At 52.3% G+C, this 18,898-nt stretch overlaps 3 protein-coding genes and 1 long non-coding RNA gene across 12 annotated transcripts in view; 2 read left to right on the top strand and 2 right to left on the bottom strand.

Annotated features, from left to right (window-relative positions):
• Positions 1-50: 50 nt before the first annotated feature.
• Positions 51-3,548, top strand: RABEPK (Rab9 effector protein with kelch motifs). 2 transcript variants are annotated; one of them, XM_042786588.1, is made up of 7 exons: positions 51-127; positions 219-367; positions 914-1,066; positions 1,350-1,511; positions 2,103-2,252; positions 2,436-2,585; positions 2,831-3,548. In XM_042786588.1, exons 1-7 carry the CDS (start codon positions 60-62, stop codon positions 3,112-3,114), a joined length of 1,116 nt encoding a protein of 371 aa, XP_042642522.1. In that variant the 5' UTR covers positions 51-59; the 3' UTR covers positions 3,115-3,548. The 2 variants fall into 2 exon arrangements, with proteins under 2 accessions (XP_042642522.1, XP_042642523.1); XM_042786589.1 differs by lacking the exon at positions 1,350-1,511.
• A 477-nt stretch (positions 3,549-4,025) lies between these two features.
• Positions 4,026-8,299, bottom strand: HSPA5 (heat shock protein family A (Hsp70) member 5). The gene is made up of 9 exons (XM_042786586.1): positions 8,213-8,299; positions 7,913-8,051; positions 7,473-7,704; positions 7,075-7,212; positions 6,684-6,796; positions 6,212-6,602; positions 5,653-5,890; positions 5,290-5,457; positions 4,026-4,912 (listed from the first exon to the last, which is right to left on the bottom strand). The coding sequence occupies exons 2-9, from the start codon at positions 8,026-8,028 to the stop codon at positions 4,353-4,355; spliced, it is 1,956 nt and encodes a 651-aa protein (XP_042642520.1). The 5' UTR covers positions 8,029-8,051; positions 8,213-8,299; the 3' UTR covers positions 4,026-4,352.
• Positions 8,300-9,218: 919 nt separating this feature from the next.
• Positions 9,219-11,103, bottom strand: LOC122152751. The gene is made up of 2 exons (XR_006164770.1): positions 10,965-11,103; positions 9,219-10,744 (listed from the first exon to the last, which is right to left on the bottom strand). It is a non-coding gene; the product is annotated as an uncharacterized LOC122152751 (long non-coding RNA).
• Positions 11,104-11,800: 697 nt separating this feature from the next.
• Positions 11,801-18,898, top strand: part of GAPVD1 (GTPase activating protein and VPS9 domains 1) — a 31,957-nt gene continuing 24,859 nt past the window's right edge. For 6 of the 8 annotated variants that reach the window (XM_042786692.1, XM_042786691.1, XM_042786689.1 and 3 more), the window contains exons 1-2: positions 11,978-12,127; positions 18,627-18,841. In XM_042786692.1, coding sequence (XP_042642626.1) covers positions 18,657-18,841 — 185 coding nt within the window. In that variant the 5' untranslated portion in view covers positions 11,978-12,127; positions 18,627-18,656. Of the gene's footprint in view, positions 11,850-11,977; positions 12,128-18,626; positions 18,842-18,898 lie in introns of those variants that run through there. The other 2 variants (XM_042786685.1, XM_042786686.1) reach the window with 2 other exon arrangements.

Raw genomic sequence — 18,898 nt, 5'->3', positions numbered from 1 at the left:
GGGGGCGGTGGCTGCTGCTTCCGCCCGCCGCGCGCCCCCGCCCGCCGCGCGCTCCCGCCATGGGCCCGCGGGAGCCGCCGCCGCTCCCGCTGCTGCCGCCGGGGCAGCGCCCGCGCCCGGCCCGGTGGTGAGCGGGGCGGAGGGGGTGTCCCGGGAGGCGGCGGGGGGGGCGGGGGCGGGTCCCGGCCCGGCTGAGCGCGGCCCCTCGCTCCCCGCAGGTACCGGCTGTCGCCGCGCGGTGACCGGCCCCGCGGCCGGGTGGGCCACGGCTGCCTCTTCGTGCCGGGCGGCGGGGCCGGCCGCCTCCTGCTGCTGGGCGGCGCGGACCCCGCCGGCGCCTTCGCGGACGCGCATTTCGTGGAGCTGGGTGAGGGCTGGGGGGGGCTGGGGGCGGGGGGGGACACCTGGGTGAGGGCCGGGGGTCCCCGGTTGGGGGGGGGCCCAGGGGCCCGGGGGAACCGTGTGAGGGCCGGGAGGGACCGGGGGAGCTGGGGAAGGGCCGGGGGTAGGACCGGGCAGGCTCGGGGGGGACAGGGAGGGGGGCCCAGAGGGGACCAGGGGAGCTGTGTGAGAGCTGGGGGGACCCGAGGGGGTTGGTTGAGGGGTGGGGGGAGGACCTGGGTGGGGGCCAGGGTGGCCCAGGGGTCCGGGGGAGCTGGGTGAGGGCCAGGGGGAACTGGGGGGCTCTGGGGAAGGGGAACCTGAGGGGGCCGGGTGAGGGCCTAGGAGGGCCCAGGGGAACTGGGTGAGGGCCGGGGGGGACCGGTGGAGCTGGGGGAGGGATGGGGGGGCCCAGAGGGGACCGAGGGAGCTGGGGGAGGGCTGGGGAGACCCGGCGGGGCTGGGTGAGGGCCGGGGGAGATAGGTGAGGGGGGCCCGGGGCCAGTGCTGACCGCGCTCCCCCCGCTCGCAGGCGCACACCGCTGGGCTGCGGCTGGCTGGAGCGGGCTGCGGCCGCGCTACGAACACGCCACGTTCCTGCCCGCCGCCGCCCCGCCGCGCCTCTGGGTGTTCGGCGGCGCCCACCCGGCCGGCAACCGGAGCTGCGTCCAGGTGCTGGACCTGGGTGAGTGCCCGAGCACCGGCTGCACCGGGGCCCGTGCCCCGCACGGGCAGGGCGGCTCGCCCACCCGGGGCTCCCTCCCCACGTCGAGCCTCTGCCCTCGCCCCGCCGTGAGCGGGACCTGGGGCCGGCTCCGAGGGCCAGAGCTGTGGGAGCCCTGGGTGTGCGGGACCAAACGGCCGCAAAGCCGCTGCTGGCTCCTTCGTGGTGGCCGATACCGGGGAGGGGGAGCGGAGGGTTTCCTGCTACCGTGCTGATTACATTGGTAATCACGTATCCTATTTAGAAATAGGAACCTGGGAGAGTCCTGAAGTGCGTGGTGTGCAGCCACTACCTAGGACGTTTCACACCTCCTCAGCAGCTATAGGAGACTGTCTGTATGTGTTTGGAGGGGGAGATAAAGGAGCAGAACCAGTCAGAGACCAGCAGCTTCACGTGTTCGACACAGGTACCTCTGGACGCGTAAAGGGTTGTCGTCCCAAACGGTGGAACCCATCCACTGTTGAACAGGAGCTCTGCGTTTCAGACTCAAAGAAAGTTGTGGAAATGTAGGGCCCGTGCTTCGGCTACGAGTTTAAACGGCCAGCTGGGTAGATGTTCCTTGCTGTTGGCGTATACTTCTCTTTATGTAGTCACTGGGAGCTTGGGCCAAAATGGCACTGTAAAGCTCTGGGATGAGGAACGCCGTGGGAGATGGGAGTGGTTTGTCACATTTGCCCAACAGCTGAGTCCTTTCTGTGGTGGCATCGTCCTGTGCTGCCCGTGCTACTGTCGGAGCTGTCCCGTTCATTGTTAAGGCCCTGTGTGCACCAGAAAGGGTTTGCTTTCCAGTTTGAATTAACTTGTCCTGCTACTGGGTGACCCAAACAGCACACAGCTCCGTCGAGGGCTTGCCTGCGCTTTGTGACAGGGCATTAACGCTCCTCTGACCTTGCTGGAAGCACATCCTTCGGAAGCCTTGGCAGGGCTCTGGGGTCACCCGTTTGTAGAGCTTCCAGAGTCTTCTTTCTAATGCACGTGTATGTATTCCCATTTTTAGCCACCTTGACCTGGTCCCAGCCAGATACTCACGGTGATCCTCCTTCTCCTCGGCACGGACACGTCGTGGTTGCCGTTGGGACCAAACTCTTCATCCATGGAGGTTTAGCTGGTGATATTTTTTACAATGATCTGTTCTGCATTGATATAAGTAAGTATGGATATAGGTACTGCAGAGCAATGGCTGCTGTGTGATGTGTTTTGACTTTGGGGAACCCTTTTTCTAAAAGATCGGTTCTTAAGTGCTTAAAATATTACCATGTTTATTTAAAGCAACAAAACTTGTGGGGTTTTTATGATGCATAAGCACAGACGTGTTCTTTTTCTCCAACAGACGACCTGAGATGGGTTAAGATACCAGCCACCGGTGACATCCCGGGAGGACGGGCATCCCACTCATCCGCTGTGTTTAAAGACCACTTGTACATTTTTGGTGGCATAGGGCCCGAGGGGGCACTGGATACCACGTACAAGTATGACACAGGTAGGGAGGCCTCTCTCAGCTGTGTAACGGTAAATGCTGCTCAGCTGGGCAGCGCGTCACCCGCTCAGTTCCTGGGCTCCAGCCCCGGGGCGGGCAGCGTCGCTGCACTGGGCTCACACCAGCACAGAACTGAACGCTCTGTGATGTTGAAAACGGGTCTAGTTGACGATGTCCCTCTCCCAGCGTGCGTTTAAAGCCTGTGGGGCTGCACTGGAAGAGATGAACGCGTGTCTTTTGCACTGCAGGGAAGCAGCAGTGGACGCTGGTGCAGTTTGCTTCCCCTCTGCCTGCGGCGAGGCTGGACCACGCCATGTGCGTCGTTCCCTGGCAGACTGGCACGAGCGGAGCCGCGGGAGCTGGGACGGAGTCGGCTGTGTCAGCAGGTGACAGAGCTGACCCCCTCCCGAAGAGCCAGGAGGAAGAGGAGGGGTGTGCCGAGGACACAACGGTGCATCTACTGTTAATATTCGGGGGGATGGACACCGAGGGGGAAATCTACAGGGACTGCGTTGTCAGCCTCATCGAATAGCAGAGCCGCTGCCCTGCGCAGCACCGGCCTTTGCTAGTTTTTGTAGAGCTGCCACATTCCTTCTTCTTCCCAATAAACAAATCCTCACCCTCCCAGGGCAGCGCTGTGCTCAGGCACCCCTGGGGCGCACTGGCAGTGCCCACTGGAACAGGGGAACCAGGAGGGGTTTGTGCTGGGAGAGCGAAACACCCAGCTGCACAGCCACAGCCGGGCAACAGCTTCTTGAGGGGAGAATTTGAATTTTAGCTTTCACTACTTTGAAAAGGAGGGAAAACTAAAAAAAAAATTGTTGCCCACAGCAGGGAAAAGGTGAAATGCAGAGTGGTTTTAAGGAGGTATTGGATACAAAATCTCCTTCTGTACTCAGAGAGGGAATTGAATTAATCCCATGGATTCAATAAGGACCACAGTTAAATAAAAAGACTGAGTTCCCATTAGGCTTTTTCTTTTTAAAGGAAGTGTTGTAGTGGGCGTAGACTGGTTTGCAGGAAACTGGTCTGTTTTCATGTGAGACTAAAAGCTCCTAAAACCAGTTTTAATAGTGTGACGTAGTTAAGCTAGTTTCCTCTTCCACGCAGGCTTTGCCTTTAAGTTTGCATCCTCAAGCAGCTCTACTGGTGCTCCAGTTGATGAGCACCCCCCTTCCTTACAGGGATCTGTTGAGGGTTAATTACACCCCCAGGGTTCCCCCAAACCAAGGGCAGTAGAGGCCAAACTTCCCCACCCCCAGAACAGACACAGGGCAGAGGGCAGAGCCACCTTCCTGCAGTGCCAAGGTGAAGGTCCCTCCAAAGTGCAAACTGGAGATGGCACTGTGACCCCAGGGCCCAGCCCCTCCCTGGGGCATAATCCACACCCCGGTTAGAACCAACTGCTCAACTGGGTAAGGGAAAACAGCACCTAGAACCAGATCCAGTGTAAATAACAAATTTATTGTGGTCACTTCAGGTAGAAAAGTTCTACACCAAATTCGCATGACCGAGCTGTTAAATAGAATGCTTCCACTGCTGAGACTTCTAAACCCCTTTTTGCATTTACACTCCCCCCCTGCTACCCATCCCTCCCCAGACATCAAGCAACTGCTAACGAAAAGCAGTATACAGCCACGTTGGGCTAGCGGTTCCAGCTCCACTCACGAGTGAAGATTCAAAGTTACATTCCAAATTAAGAGTTCAATATTTTAAACAAGTGTTCCTGAGTCCAATATATACACACACAACATTCAGAGACGCCCATATCTACAACTCATCCTTCTCTGCTGCTTCCTCTTCACCCGGGGGAGGGCCTGCGCTCCCATAGAGCTTGCTAACAATTGGCTGAACAACTTCCTCTAGCTCCTTCTTTTTCGCTTTGAAGTCTTCAATGTCTGCATCTTGATGGCTTTCAAGCCACTCGATTTTTTCCTCTACTGCTTTCTCTATCGTTTCTTTGTCTTCAGATGACAGCTTACCGCCCAGCTTCTCCTTGTCCCCAATCTGATTCTTCAGAGAATAGGCGTAGCTTTCCAGCTCATTCCGGGCATCAATGCGTTCTTTAAGCTTCTTGTCTTCCTCTGCAAACTTTTCAGCATCATTAACCATCCTCTCAATCTCTTCTGGCGTCAGCCGATTCTGATCATTTGTGATCGTGATCTTGTTCTTGTTCCCAGTGCCCTTGTCTTCAGCTGTGACACGGAGGATTCCGTTCACATCTATTTCAAAGGTAACCTCAATCTGGGGGACACCGCGAGGGGCAGGAGGGATTCCCGTGAGATCAAACGTTCCCAGGAGATGATTATCCTTGGTGAGGGGACGCTCACCTAGAAGACACAATTAGATACGGTTTCTTTCATAGCTGTGGCTTGTACTTTGTGAAAACACAAGCTACACTTAAGAAGTACAGTTTCCATTCCACCCTCCTGCAGTAGCACCCCTCACTCTGAAGAGCTCTTCAGAGTAGAACCATGGAAAAAAAAGTGACATTTGAAAGATTCTAATAACAGCTTTTGATGCAGGTCAGGAAAGCTGATCAGAGCAGTTTTAGAAAGCTGGCACCACCACCACCAAATTCTTCTCCACAGAACCATCCATAACCATCTCCAAATGCTGCAGCCTTTGTGGCAAGACAGTAGCAAGTATTGGGGTCCTACAGACAGATCCCAGCTGTCAACCTGGTCCACTCATGGGTGACACTTACCTTCATAGACCTTGATTGTCACAGTTGGCTGATTGTCAGAAGCCGTGGAGAAGATCTGAGACTTCTTTGTGGGAACAACAGTGTTTCTTGGGATCAGTTTAGTCATTACACCTCCAACAGTCTCAATGCCAAGTGTCAGAGGACAGACATCAAGCAACACCAAGTCACCTGTAACAGATCAAGGGTAAGAGCAACATGAGGTTAAACCCAAAAGAAACTCAACATCCCATCACTGCAAACAGGATCCTGAGGTCTGAGGCACAAAACCTCCTAAGGACTGGAAAGTAAGTTCTACTACATTTATCAATAACTAATATCCACTATTCAGGGTCACTCTTGAAGGGACAGTGAAGGTGTCAATACCTGTATCTTGGTCCCCAGAGAGAACGCCAGCCTGGACAGCCGCACCATAGGCTACAGCCTCATCTGGATTAATGCCACGAGAAGGCTCCTTCCCATTGAAGAACTCCTTAACTAGCTGCTGTATCTTGGGGATGCGAGTAGAGCCGCCAACAAGAACAATCTCATCAATGTCAGACTTCTTTAGGTCAGAATCTTCCAGAACTTTCTGAACAGGCTTCATGGTGGAACGGAACAGGTCCTAGGAAGACAAAAGCAGCCCAGACTGTAAGACTGTATTCTAACGTGCCCAGCCTTTGAATTACACAGCCTTGGGGTACAAAGGGCAACCACTATAGAGGGGAAACCTTAACAGGCTTATGGCCAGCCTTCAGGAGCCCTCAGCTGTCGTCAACATACACGCAGCCCCAGCTACCCTGGCAAGGAGCAGCTGCCTGCTTCTAAGTGCAAGCAGGAAGATATTTATACCCTGAAGTGCAGTGTGTCACAGCACAAAATACTGCACGTTCACCAGTCTCCAATCTAGACTGCAGGCAATGTAACTTTACCTTTCTAAACTTACCATGTTCAGCTCCTCAAACTTGGCTCGAGTAAGGGTCTCTGAGAAGTCCTCTCCTTCAAAGAAAGATTCTATTTCAATTCTAGCCTGGTGCTGAGATGACAAGGCTCGCTTTGCTTTCTCCACTTCCCGTCTTAACTTCTGCACAGCTCTGTTATCCTTCCTGACATCTTTTCCAGTTTTCTTCTTGTAGAGTTTGATGAAGTGTTCCATAACACGTTGGTCAAAGTCTTCTCCACCCAGGTGAGTGTCACCATTAGTAGCCACGACTTCAAAGACTCCATTGTCAATTGTGAGGAGGGAGACATCAAAAGTTCCACCACCCAAGTCAAACACGAGGATGTTCTTCTCACCCTCTCTCTTGTCCAGTCCATAAGCAATGGCAGCAGCCGTTCTGTAGAGGGGACAGCCCAATCAGAGCACTGGGACCACCACCCCCCAGCCCCCAGCAGGCAGGACAGGTGAGGCTACTTACGGCTCATTAATAATTCTCATCACATTCAACCCAGCAATGGTACCAGCATCTTTTGTAGCCTGGCGCTGGGCATCATTGAAGTAGGCTGGCACAGTCACAACAGCATGGGTAACCTGCGTAAGGAGTAAGAAGACACCATTTTGTTAGAAGTGAAAGAAAAGCACATAGCTTGTAAATAGCCACAGAGGTGCTGATAACAAGTAGCCCAGTGTTCTTTCAAGAGAGGCGAAAACCCACCATCAGCTGAGCCCACTGCACTGGGCTGCCTGAGGGGCCAGCAGCACTGACCAGAGCTTAGGATTGCAAGGTGAGTCCACAGATTGAGCCCACCCACCTTGAGTTTCATAGAGCTGCTGTTCTAGATTCTTATTGGTAAGATTCACAAACTTACTTTCTTTCCCAAGTATGCCTCTGCAGTTTCCTTCATCTTTGTCAGGACCATGGCAGAAATTTCTTCAGGAGCAAATGTTTTTGTCTGTCCACCTCCAACATCGACTTGGATATGGGGCTTGGCTTTCTTTTCAACAACCTGCAGAGAACAATGTATAATACTGTTCTACTCAACAACTCATAGAATTATTCCCATTTGAGTGTTTCTTTCTGAAGATTAAGCCTCTATAACAAATATAACTTGAATGCTAGCACAAGGAACTGCTGTCTATGCACCACAGCCACTTCACTGCACCCAAAGCCTCTCCAGAGGACCTGCAGAGCTGCTGAAGAGCATCAGGATTCAGCAGCCTCTTCTGAGCAGACACCTAGGCACCCCCCCTCTGCCCTGGGGCCCACCTTGAACGGCAGGTACTTGATGTCCTGCTGCACCGAAGGGTCGTTCCAGGTGCGGCCGATGAGCCGCTTGGCATCAAACACCGTGTTCTCGGGGTTGGATGTGAGCTGGTTCTTGGCAGCGTCCCCGATCAAGCGCTCCCCCTCGGGCGTGAACGCCACGTAGGACGGCGTGATGCGGTTCCCCTGGTCGTTGGCGATGATTTCCACGCGGCCATTCTTGAAGACGCCCACACTGGGGGAGGGGGGGAGGGTAACGGAGCAGTCAGGCGGCGCTGGGGCCTGCACCCCTTCCCCTCTTCCCCTCCCCGGGCCCCACAGCCCACTGCCCCCACCCGAGGCCCAGCATCGCGCATGGGCCCACAGGCCCAGCCATCCCCACCCCCACCCCCCCCCCCCCCCCGAGACTCAGCCGCTTCGCTCCCCACGCCGTCCCCACATACCATGAGTAGGTGGTCCCGAGATCGATGCCCACCACCGTGCCCACGTCCTCCTTCTTCTCCTCCTCCTCCGCCCGCGCGGCGCCCAGCAGCAGCAGCGCCAACAGGAGGTTCCTCATCCCGACCGCTCGCCCGCGTCAGCCTGCCGAGAAACCGCCGGTCACAAAATGGAGGCGCCACGCGAGGGGCCGGCAGTGCCGCCGCCGCCGCCCCCCCCCCCCCCCCCCGCGCTCGGCTCGGCCCGCGCCGCCGCCCCCCCCCCCCCCCCCCCCTCCCTCCCGGCCCCGCCGCCGCTGCCCTCACCGTCGCCTCTCGCCCCGCCGCGCCCCGAACTGCTGCTGCGGGCCCAGGCCGCGCCGCCCGCCCTTATATACCTTCCGTTACTCCTTCGTGGAGGCTCGCCATTGGCTGCGGCGCTCTCGCTGGAGCCTCTCCATTGGCTGGCCGCTACTAAGCTGGCCTCCCTTGATTGGCGGGAACCCGGCGGTCCCTCTGACATGTCTGGCGCGCCCCCCCTCCCGCCGCCCCATTGGTTCACCCCGCCGGCGGCGCGGGCCTATCACCAGAGAAGCGTGAGCCAAGCGGAGGGCGCTCATTGGCTGCGGGCGGCCGCCATGGCGAGGCTGGGGCAGCGGACGGGAAGGGGCGGGGGGGGGGGGGGGGGGGGGAGGGAAACGGGACGAACACGTTCTGGAAGTTTCCATAGTTACCGAGGGCGGGCGGCCGCCGCCCGCCATTGCGGGGGGGCTGCGCTCCCGCGACGCCGCCATCGCCGGGACCGCGCGAGGGGGGGGGGGCGGTGAGAGCCGGGCCCCGCGGCCGCCCTGGCACCGGGCGGGCACAGCCCCCTCCAGCCAAGCAGGGCCTGGCCCAGCGCGGCCCCCCCGAGCCCGCGGGCCCACACCCGGTACGACCGGCCCCCCCCCGCCCCTGATGCCACGGCTGCGGGGGACGAGGTGACAACGCGGGCGGGCAGCCCTGAGGAAAGGTTGGGTCTGTTGTGCTGCCCCGAGGTCTCGGGGAGGGTGCTCACCGCCCTCTGCACCAGGGTGTCAGGACACGTCCTCGCTCGCCACACCGTGTGACATCAGGCCCTTGGCTTTTTGGGGTGGGGAACTCCACGGGAGGGGGAAGGCACCTCGAGAGTGTGGATCCACCTGGGTCACCCCTGCGGTATGTGGGGAACAGGCCTGGCTGCGTCCCTGCCATCCCTTGGCTTATGCGCCGGTGGATCGCGCATGCATACGTGACCTACCTACCTGCTTACATTTAAAAGCACGCTTTAAAGAAAGTATTAGAAAACTCCCAGTTGAAAAAAATAAAGTTTTGAGCGATTGGGGGGGAGTGGCATAAGATGAGAAATTAGAAGTTGTTCATTCACCTTTGGATGACAACAGATCTGAACTCTAACAAAAATAATTTCAAGTAGTTGTGGTATAAAAAAAGGTGGTTACAAACAGAGAGAAACACCGCTGTGTTCAGGCAGCATTCTGCCAGTGTAAAGGACTTCCTGCCAGTGGGGCCTGGCCTAGCTGCCTGGGCTTCTTGTGATTATGAAGTGAGACATTGTCAGAAGACTTTGTTGTTGCTCAACACATAATCTGGAAATGCCATTTTGATCACGATACTCTTCTTTCTATTTTGAAGTATATCTTGTGTCCTTTATACGTTTGTGGTTCTTATTTTTTAATTGAGCTATATTTGCATTGCATTCACATTGACTTGACTTTCTCCTCTTAAAAATCCTAAAATGTCTGATGCAAATTATTGATCTTAGTCCTTGAAGTAGAATTATCTCCTAGTATAGCTATGTGTCCTGAGAACTGTAAAGAATGTGTTTTATTTCTTCTTAGGAAACCTTGTGTAGACAAGGGGAGGCAGTTTTGTACTTGTAGGCCCTTGGCTCGTTTTCCTCCGTTCTCAGGGGGAGCGATGTGGTAAATACAGCCAGTATTCTGTGTCACGATCGGGAATACAGCGTGACGCTGGCTGCGTGGCACCGGGCGTGACAGTTTGCTGGTGCCTCCTGTGTTTAGGCTTGATGAACATTTTTTTTTTTGTCATATTTCAGTTTGCCGTAGTTGTTTCTAAAATGTTATTTGGATATTAAAAGTTCAATTACATAAGACATTCTCTTTTATCAGAGAAGAGAATTCAGGGCAGTAACTGTGTCAGTTAAGAAAAAGGCACACAGGCAGCGTTTTGGAGAGAGATACAAAGTGTGAACGTTTGGCTCGTGTTTTGAGTTGCCTGTTGGGCAGAGCTCTGCACACCACCTGGGCATAAAAAGCAGGCCGCTGTGGTGGCTCGGGAGGGGGCCCTTTCCCAGGGGCATCGCCGTCCAGCCCCGATACGGCGCCCGTCTCGGCGGGGTGCCCGGGCACTCCCCAGCTGGAGGCCTCGCAGCGCTGGGTGCCCTTCGGAGCCACGGCCGGTCGCTGACATTGTGCACTGCGACTGGGCGTCCCCCTCCGCGGGCTGTGCAGGACCCTCCTAGACTGCAAATGGTTCCTCTCTGTCTCCAGCTCTTTTCTCTCCCCTTGGAGAACAGGCTTCTTAAACCCTCTGTTGGGACAAATTACTTTCACGCAATAAATTACATTCTACTATTCAGTCTTCCTGAGTATTTCTGCTGGTTACGCCAGTGACTTAAGTGTGTTATGAGGAGCAATCCTGTGTGTTGAGCGTTGTGGTTTTGGTCTCTATCCTCGTCCCTGCAGGTCAGTCTCAGTGTGACTGTACCATGTTCCTCTGTCAGTCTGAGCCTCTTCTTTGCTTGTTCAGTTGTACCAGGCCCTGTCATCTGTCAGTGAGAGCCGTCTGTTTTCTGAGAATCTCAAAAAGAGGGCCAAAGTGAGAATCATGCTGTGTCTGTATTGCGTTAACCACGTTTTAGGCTGAAGTTATGTATGTTGCTATTTATGATGAAGCAATTGCTATTATCCAGGCAGGACTGCTGTGGTGTGGAGCAGCGTGTTCACACTGGGCATACCCGTGAGTTGGCAGCTTTTGCTTTGTGAACCGCTGTGGTGGCCGACGCTTACGGGTCTCTTACCTGTTGGTAAAGCGCCTGGAGATGAAACGCGCCGTCTAGAGATGTCTGTAGAGAAGTGCCGCCAACCTAAATCGCTCCTGCAAGAGGGTTTTGATCGCACCACGGCACGAAGAGCTGGTGTGAAGCCCAATCCCCCCCCCCTCCCCTGGACACAACGGCGCCAAGCCCACCGCAGAGACCCTCTGCGCGCCGCTGGCCTTCCTCTGAAAATAGATGGGGTGAAAACCAGGCAGAACGGGCACGGGCTAAATGAAGAAAGGTGCTATTTAAAAATAAAATGGGGGGGGGGGGGGGGGGGGCGGGAATGGAATGAGGAGGATTGGAGCTGAGTGCTGGGTTTTGGGGGGGCTCCATCGCCTGAGGGGGAGCCATGGGCGGGCGGGGGCCGGTGGCGGGGCTCCCCCCGCGCCTGGCTCGGGGCTCGCTCGAGGGCCCGGGCCGGGGGGCTCCGCCGAGGGCCCGGGCCGGGGGGCTCCGCCGAGGGCCCGGGCCGGGGGGCTCACTCTAGGGCCCGGGCCGGGGGGGGCTCCGCCGAGGGCCCGGGCCGGGGGGGGCTCCGCCGAGGGCCCGGGCCGGGGGGCTCGCTCGAGGGCCCGGGCCGGGGGGCTCCGTCGAGGGCCCGGGCCGGGGGGGGCTCCGCCGAGGGCCCGGGCCGGGGGGCTCGCTCGAGGGCCCGGGCCGGGGGGCTCCGTCGAGGGCCCGGCCCGGGGGGCTCCGCCGAGGGCCCGGCCCGGGGGGGGCTCCGCCGAGGGCCCCGGCTGAGGGACTACATGTCCCAGGAGCGCGGCCGCCGCCCGCCGCCTGCGCAGTGCCGCGCCGCGCCGCGCCTGGCTCGGGGCCGCAGCGGGAGCCGGGCGGCGGCGGCGGGGCCGGGGCGCTGGCCGGGTAAGGGGCGCGCTCGTACCCACCCCCCCCGCGGCACCGCTTTGGCTGCCGCCCCCCCCCCCCCCCCCCTTCCCGCTGCTCCGAGGAGGAGGAGGAGGAGGAGGGCCGGGGAGCGGGAGGAAGGCCAGGCCAGGCCAGGCCGCCCCGCAGCCCCCCCCGCCGGCCCGGGGCCTGACCAAACCCTTCGGTGTTTCAGGGAGGCGAGCGGGAAGGCGGGCGGCGCGGCGGGGGACCGAGCCCTGGGTCGGGAGGCTGTATTGCTTGGTCCGGGGAGCGAGGTTTGTCCGGAGCCGTGCGCGGGGTCTGCGGGGGGGGGGGGGGGAAGGCTGGCACCGTGGGGAAGGCGGCGGCGGGCACGGAGCGAAGTTGGCCGTAACATTTCCCCGAGCGCGTTCATCTGTGCCTTTCTTCTCCGCCAGCCGCCTCCGGCCGGAGCCAGTCCCACCGGCCGTGTCAGTGCTGGGAACCGGTGGTTCTGGAGGTTTGCGGAGGTGTTGGAAAAATCGAAGCGCTGGGCGGCCGGGGCCCTCTCCGCTCTCGGCCGCCGCGGCACTGGGCAATGCATCGCTGCCCGAGCGCTCGGCGTGCGCGTCGCCGGCGTCTCTCCTGCATGGCTTTTGTGTTATGCAGGTTTAAAACTTGCAGCTCGACGCGTGTCGCGACTTCCCTTTTTTGCTACTAGCAGACCCCTAATGCTGAAGAACGTGACCAAAGTGAGTATTTATTGTTTTCTTGCAAAGTCATGATACTGTGCTCTGAAGGAAGGAGAGCCGTGACGATTAAGCTCTCAAACCGAGCATGTGACACTACACTTACTGATAGGTAGAATGCTATTTTTGTGGACGATCGACTCGCAAGTAGAAGCTGCAGTTTGAAGATGATGGAGAGGGGAATGGCACGGACAGGACATGAAACCTGAAATAGCGCGCTTCTGTAAAAGCAGCGGGATGGTGGTTTTAGGAAACAGACTTCTAAACTGCCGCTGCCGTGGAGGGTTCCAAAATATTTAAGGTACTCCCCACAAGGGTTTTGGTGTGAGGTTTGTCAGGTCCTGGAGAATATACTTTGTCCTTACAGCAGTTACCCTTCATGGTGGACCATGGATGGGATGTTTCACGATGAGTAAGGGAGCTGCTCAAGAGAGAAGGGTCCAGGAGCAGGTTGTTTTTGTCAGCTTGAGCAGTTTCGAGTTCTGCACTTCTGACCAAAAGTTTATGACTCCTTCTGTAAGGGGAACTCCTCTTTCTAGCATCACAAGCAACTGGAGTAGATTTTAGCATGGTTATATGCTTTTGTTGGTTTTATGCGACAGAGTAATACTGTAATAGATAATCTAGTAGCCAGCTGATGCTGTGCATGACTGATAAATTCTGTTAAGGGGCATGAGAAACAAGGTGCTCCTTGCACGTGAATTCTTGCTGGATAGACAGGATGTTCAAGGCTAGCTGCAGAGCAGCCACTGGGCAGACAGAAACTTGAGGTATGAGTTTCTTATTAATATTGATTAGATAGTTGAGCTGTAGCGAATTGAAACGCATTTCGCATGTTGTATGCATGTTTTGAGGTGGCGGGTGTTGTAATGTGAGAGTTCAGCAGGTAAGTTCTAGGTCATGGTGAACTATCCTACTGGAAAATGGACTTTTTTAGTTCAACTAAGGGAGACAGGCTGTTAGCTTATATGAAGAAATAAGGCTTGTTAGTTATTACTATAAATATTAATGAAGAAAGAGGTACTTCATCTGGGGTGAATTAGCATGGAAGTTATTCAAGCTTGCTTAGGAATTATTTTTCAGTAAGACGGAGTGATTTCAGTTTTGCCTTGCCCTGCCCTGACTACGTTAGATCTGCCCAAACTTGCTTTGGAAGTTGAGTCTTGCATAGCAAGACTCAGGAGGAGCAAATAACCTTGAGCAGGAAACGCTGGAGGAGGAAGAAGAATCTGGTGTACTAGCAGTATTTACTACTTAATCTCTTTTCTGTCAACTGAATAGCAGAAATATTCAGCAGAGATGTCACTTGTTCCTGTGTGCCACAGTACACAACCACGTACTTTGTAAGGTGAAGTTCAGTACCTAAAGATTAAATGTAGTGTTTTCCGGGACTTTTAAACGTAGGAAGCAACCTGTGTCCTGCATTCAGCAAAGGCACAGATTATCTTGGTTTCTGAACAGACTTATGTCAGCAGGGCAAACCATCTTAGATGCTGCTGTCAGATCATGCAATCTTTGTTGTTGATATGGTGGAGCATCATGAAGTGAAATTGTTTGAATTATTGTGCTAAGTTTCTCTTACTGCGTCACAGCTTTTAGTAGGTTACTAAACAGTCTTGAAATAACTGGAAAAAAAATGAAATGTTTTTGTATTAAAATGAAATTGCCAGGATTGAAAAATAATTTGCACATAGCAGGAGCTATTTAATATCTGTTGTTTCTTCAGCCACAGCAGACTGTTTCTGAATTTCCTAAATTGTCTCCTTTATACAACTATATACAGACTTTTGTTATTTGAAGTATGGTGCATGGTACTCATAAACCAGGTAATTGGATAATTGTGGGCACCTTTTTGTTTATGAGAAACCGATAAGGTAATCTGACAAACAACGTTCTGGAATTAGTACCAGCTGAAGCTGCCGCCGCTCGCTCTGCCCCGGTGCTGCCTTCTGTGGTGTGTCACCGCGTGTGGGACTGTGGCTAATGGCTTCTAAAGCTCTTGTCCCGACTGCTGGCCTGGAGCAACCGTGCTGTAGCCTGGTCAGAGAACGCAACTGTTGTCTTTTTGTACCGATCGTAAAGGGAAGAGGTTTTCAGAGGGGAGCAGTGTGTGCCATGGAGGTGTGTTAGTGCTACAGTAGTTTCTTCTTTCAAAACAGGCTGTGTTAATACTATCAGGAGCTGAGGAGAGTAATAGCATGTGCATCTTGCTCAACTAGGTTTTTTGGGTTTTCTTTATTATGCTGCAAGTTTTCTTTAGAGCCCGTCTGAAGCCTGCTGAAGTACCGCGTGTATTAAACTACCTGCTTTACATCTCCAGTGTTGTCAAATGTCTGCCAGAAACTTAAGCTGAAGCCAAAATTGTTTGCGCTGTTGCTTGCTATACTTGTGTGACTTCAGAATAATTAATTTTTAAAAACTGGTAAATGGGAGTGAATGAGGCATTCCTTTTCATAGATGTGTATTTCAGTAGCAATCGCTAGCAATCAAATTAGTTTCATTTTTATGGAGGATTATAAAGACGGGATAAAGCCCCTGATCCCCTTTTCTTGTACATAGGGTAAAAACTGCTGTTGCTCAGTCGACTTCCTGTGGATTGACAGGAAGATCCTGTGGATTTTCATAGCTCTTGACAAAGCATGGTGCTTGCTAACCTGCTGTGGTTCAGTTCCAAATCAATTCACCTTTTGCTTTTGTTATTTCTGGTGTTCTGCAGTAGAGACAGATAAGATAGGTACATGGGTAGCAGCCAATTGATAGGATATTATCAAGCAGTCATGGCACCAGTATATTTAGAAGTGCAGATGCAGGTAACGGTGGTCTTTGGAGCCATGTTTTGTTTTGGCCTGAAGTTCGTTTGGCAATTAGTTTACAAAAAATAAGAACGCGCAGCAGGGTGCAACTTCACAGTTATTCAGTGCTGCGGTGTCTGTTTAATGTCTGTGACGCTTTAGCAGGAGGAGATGCCCAAATCATCTGTGCGGTAGTTGGTGACTTCACTTTCTGAGTATGTGTGAGGCCCGTACTGGTTATTTTGTTTGCCTTTTTTTTTTTTTTTCAGATGACATCACAAATAGTACAATATTGTTTTGGAGTAGTCTGACCTTTTCTACTGTTTTGTTGCTCTTTTTGTTTGCTGGACAGGTGGATTATATGCATGCATATTAGGACTCTGGACTGTGTGGGTCTTATTTGCTTTCTGAGTATTAACTGATTTTTTTTTTAATTCTTTTTGTATTTTTTTTTTAATTATCTGCTCCAGAAAAGGTTACCAACAATTTAACTGCTATCTTGATAATCATAACTTACCAGAAAAAGTACATTGTTTCCAGGACACCTTTGTTTTGCTGACTGGGCTTTTGAAGTTTGCTCTTACCTGTGGGTCAGGGGAGAAAGGGACAGGCTTTCCTTGGAGGCTGAAAGCTGTCAGAGTGCTTAGCCCATTCCTGACAGTGAAAACATCTTCTTTAGTAATAAATAAATAAGTGAAACAGTGAGGGAAATCACTTTACTTGTAAGTATACAAGACACCTCAGAATCTGCTCAGTTGGCTTGTCTACTGTTAAATGTGTTTATAATGAGTGACACGAAAATAGAAACTTGATTTGAAATTTGGCAAGACAAAGGCATAGGAATGCAGGCGAAGTCAACAGGCTGTTCACAGGAGTTATCCCACGTGGGTCCCCTGTTCCTTCCCGAAACTTTCTCACAAGCAGCAGAACCGCTTGAACTAACTTTCTGTCCAGAAAAGTGGAGCCTGTGAATGGACACATTAAAATGGAAAATGTCAGCTGAAACTGCTAAGGTTTGGTAAACTAGGAGCAACTATTAAGTACAGTGTTACAGGGGAAAGTGTCTGAAAAGACAGAAGGTAGTTCTGCAGATCTGTATGTATATTTTTATGGATGCAACTTCTTTTTCCTGGCTGATAGCAGTAGCTCATAGCCTAATAACTAGTTACTGCTGTGTTTGCAGGCAGTATCAAGTTTAATGCTGTTTTTTTTTGCAAGCCCTTAAATTCTGGGGCTAAAAATAAATTTGTTGCAAGAAGTTGTTTGTTCTCAAAGAACTTTAGCAGTAATGTCAGTGTTTCTTTTTTCTAATAGTTTCTCTGAGACTGTCCTATTTAAAAACATCTAAACTAGCGCATCCTTCAAGTTCCTTGCTTAATCTCCTCTTTGGATGCATGAGCTGTAACCGCTGATGAGGGTGGCTGGGTGTTTTTGTTTGGGTTTTTTGAGTTTGGTTTTGGTTTGGGTTGTTTTTTTGTTTTGAGAGCTCTATATACACGGATGTTTGTATTTGCTAGGAATGGCTTTTAAACCATCAGGTGTAATAAGATTGCGTTATGCAGAGAGACTTGTGACAGCAGCTCTCTTTGTCTCTGCTAGGGTTTTGGTAGTGAGGTTAAAACTATAGATGAAAGCACTTAATTAAACATGCAAGGAGCAGTGATGGTTGTCAGTGCACCTGGTTATCAGGCTTTCTCCACACTGAAAAAAGCCCAACAAATGTAAAACCTGTGCCTAATTAGGGAGCTAATCTGTATTCTTCAGAGAGGATCATCTCCTGCTATGCTGAGCAGTGAACCACAGATCTTTGAAACACTAAAAAGGGAGAGCATTAGGCCAGTGCAGGGTACATTATTTGTAGTTTCTCACACGGGGACTGAATGGTTTTGTGGAGCAAGGCTCCTCTCGAGTCACTACAGGTTGTGGGAAGTAAGTTTTTCATTTAACTGTAGTATGGCTTTGGAGGGTTTGTTGCCAGATCCCTTGGCAGCTCAGACACATATCCTTTACCAATTTAGGTGACAGATAGCTGTTACAGATTATATCTGGATCAAACCCTTTTTCTTCCCAAATTAGCTAGTATGGCTGTTAGTTCTGGTGGGGAAGAAGACATAAAGCAGTTAATCATTAATTCCATGGAAACAATCTGATCTGCATGATTTGACCCCTTCCCTCATCAGCATTAATGCAGCTGATGTATTTTTTCTTCCATAGAGTTAATTTTTAGATGGATTAGCTCCTTAAACTTGTTTTGAATGGTGTGGTATTTCTATCTAACTGGTAATGAAGATGTTTTCTAATTATGAATTTAAAGCTGGTGTTACATTGAGATATAACAGTAGTTTGTGTTGATTTTTTTTTTTTTTTTTGTCCCTGATGTGTTATGAAAGCCTACGGTTGTTTCAGGTTTTCTCTCTTTAAAGCAACGTTTTTGGATTGTGGCCCAAAGAAATAATCTCCTGAATTGAAATATTTGAGGATTTTTTTCTGAATGAATTCTACTGCTGAGCAAAATCTCCAGATTTATTTCCAACTTCTGCGTTATTTGGGTATTGATGCTCCTTGTTTTTTTTGTTTTTGTTTTTTTTTTTTTTTTAATTTTGATTTTAAGTTAGTAATATTATTTAAAGTTTTTAAACATAAAAGACCTGTATTGGGAGCTTGGTGCTTTTTATGCATAGGTGAGAGAGGGCATTTGTTTTAACAGGCCAGAGATAACCACACCCAGGTACTTGGGTAGTGCTGCATTATGTGGGCACACTTTAGGACAAGGTAGTAAGTGCAGAAATCTTTTTGCCTATTCACCAGACGGGGAGGCAGAATGGGGCTCCTCTTCACCCCCCTGAGCTTGTGTCACCTAAACCATAGCAAGGGCCACATCTCTCCAAGTAACAGCCAGATTCTTACCTTGTGTATTGGAGGTGTGGTGCAGTTGTTTTGTAGTGCTGTACTCTATTAGTGTTTCAGTTCATGAGTGTGAGGGGAAAATACCATTTGCTACTGTGTAAGTGTGTGTCCCTGATGGGCTGACATAACAAGGGGTTAATGGAATTGGCAATTAGGAAACCTTGCATTAAGGAAGAGTGACTCAGTCATTAAGTGGTGGGCTGTGGATTTGAGAGACCATATTAATATGCTAACATGGAAGGGGGCACAGCCGTTTTTACTACTAGGTGTAAGTTTTTGACCTGCTTACCACTTCCTCGGGGCTGACAGAACTTGTTCCCTAACTGTTGGAATTCACCTGCTTCATTTTCTTTCTTTCTTTCTTTCAGTGAGTACTGTGTAACCGCTCGCTGCCCAAGATGGTGAAGCTGGATATACACACGCTGGCCCACCACCTCAAGCAGGAACGGCTATATGTAAACTCAGAAAAACAACTTATTCAAAGGCTCAATGCAGATGTATTGAAGACTGCTGAAAAGCTGTACCGCACAGCATGGATTTCCAAGCAGCAAAGGATTAACTTGGACAGACTGATCATAACAAGGTGACTTGGGGGGTGGTCCTGGGGAGAACAAGCTCCTAAACTTCTGTGAACTGCAGA

The sequence above is a fragment of the Tyto alba genome, unplaced genomic scaffold (genome assembly GCF_018691265.1).
Source record: "Tyto alba isolate M040663 unplaced genomic scaffold, T.alba_DEE_v4.0 Super-Scaffold_11, whole genome shotgun sequence".
NCBI classification, from domain to species: Eukaryota; Metazoa; Chordata; class Aves; order Strigiformes; family Tytonidae; genus Tyto; species Tyto alba.
Note: the sequence above shows the minus strand (reverse complement) of the source record. Positions and strands in the feature narration are given on the sequence as shown.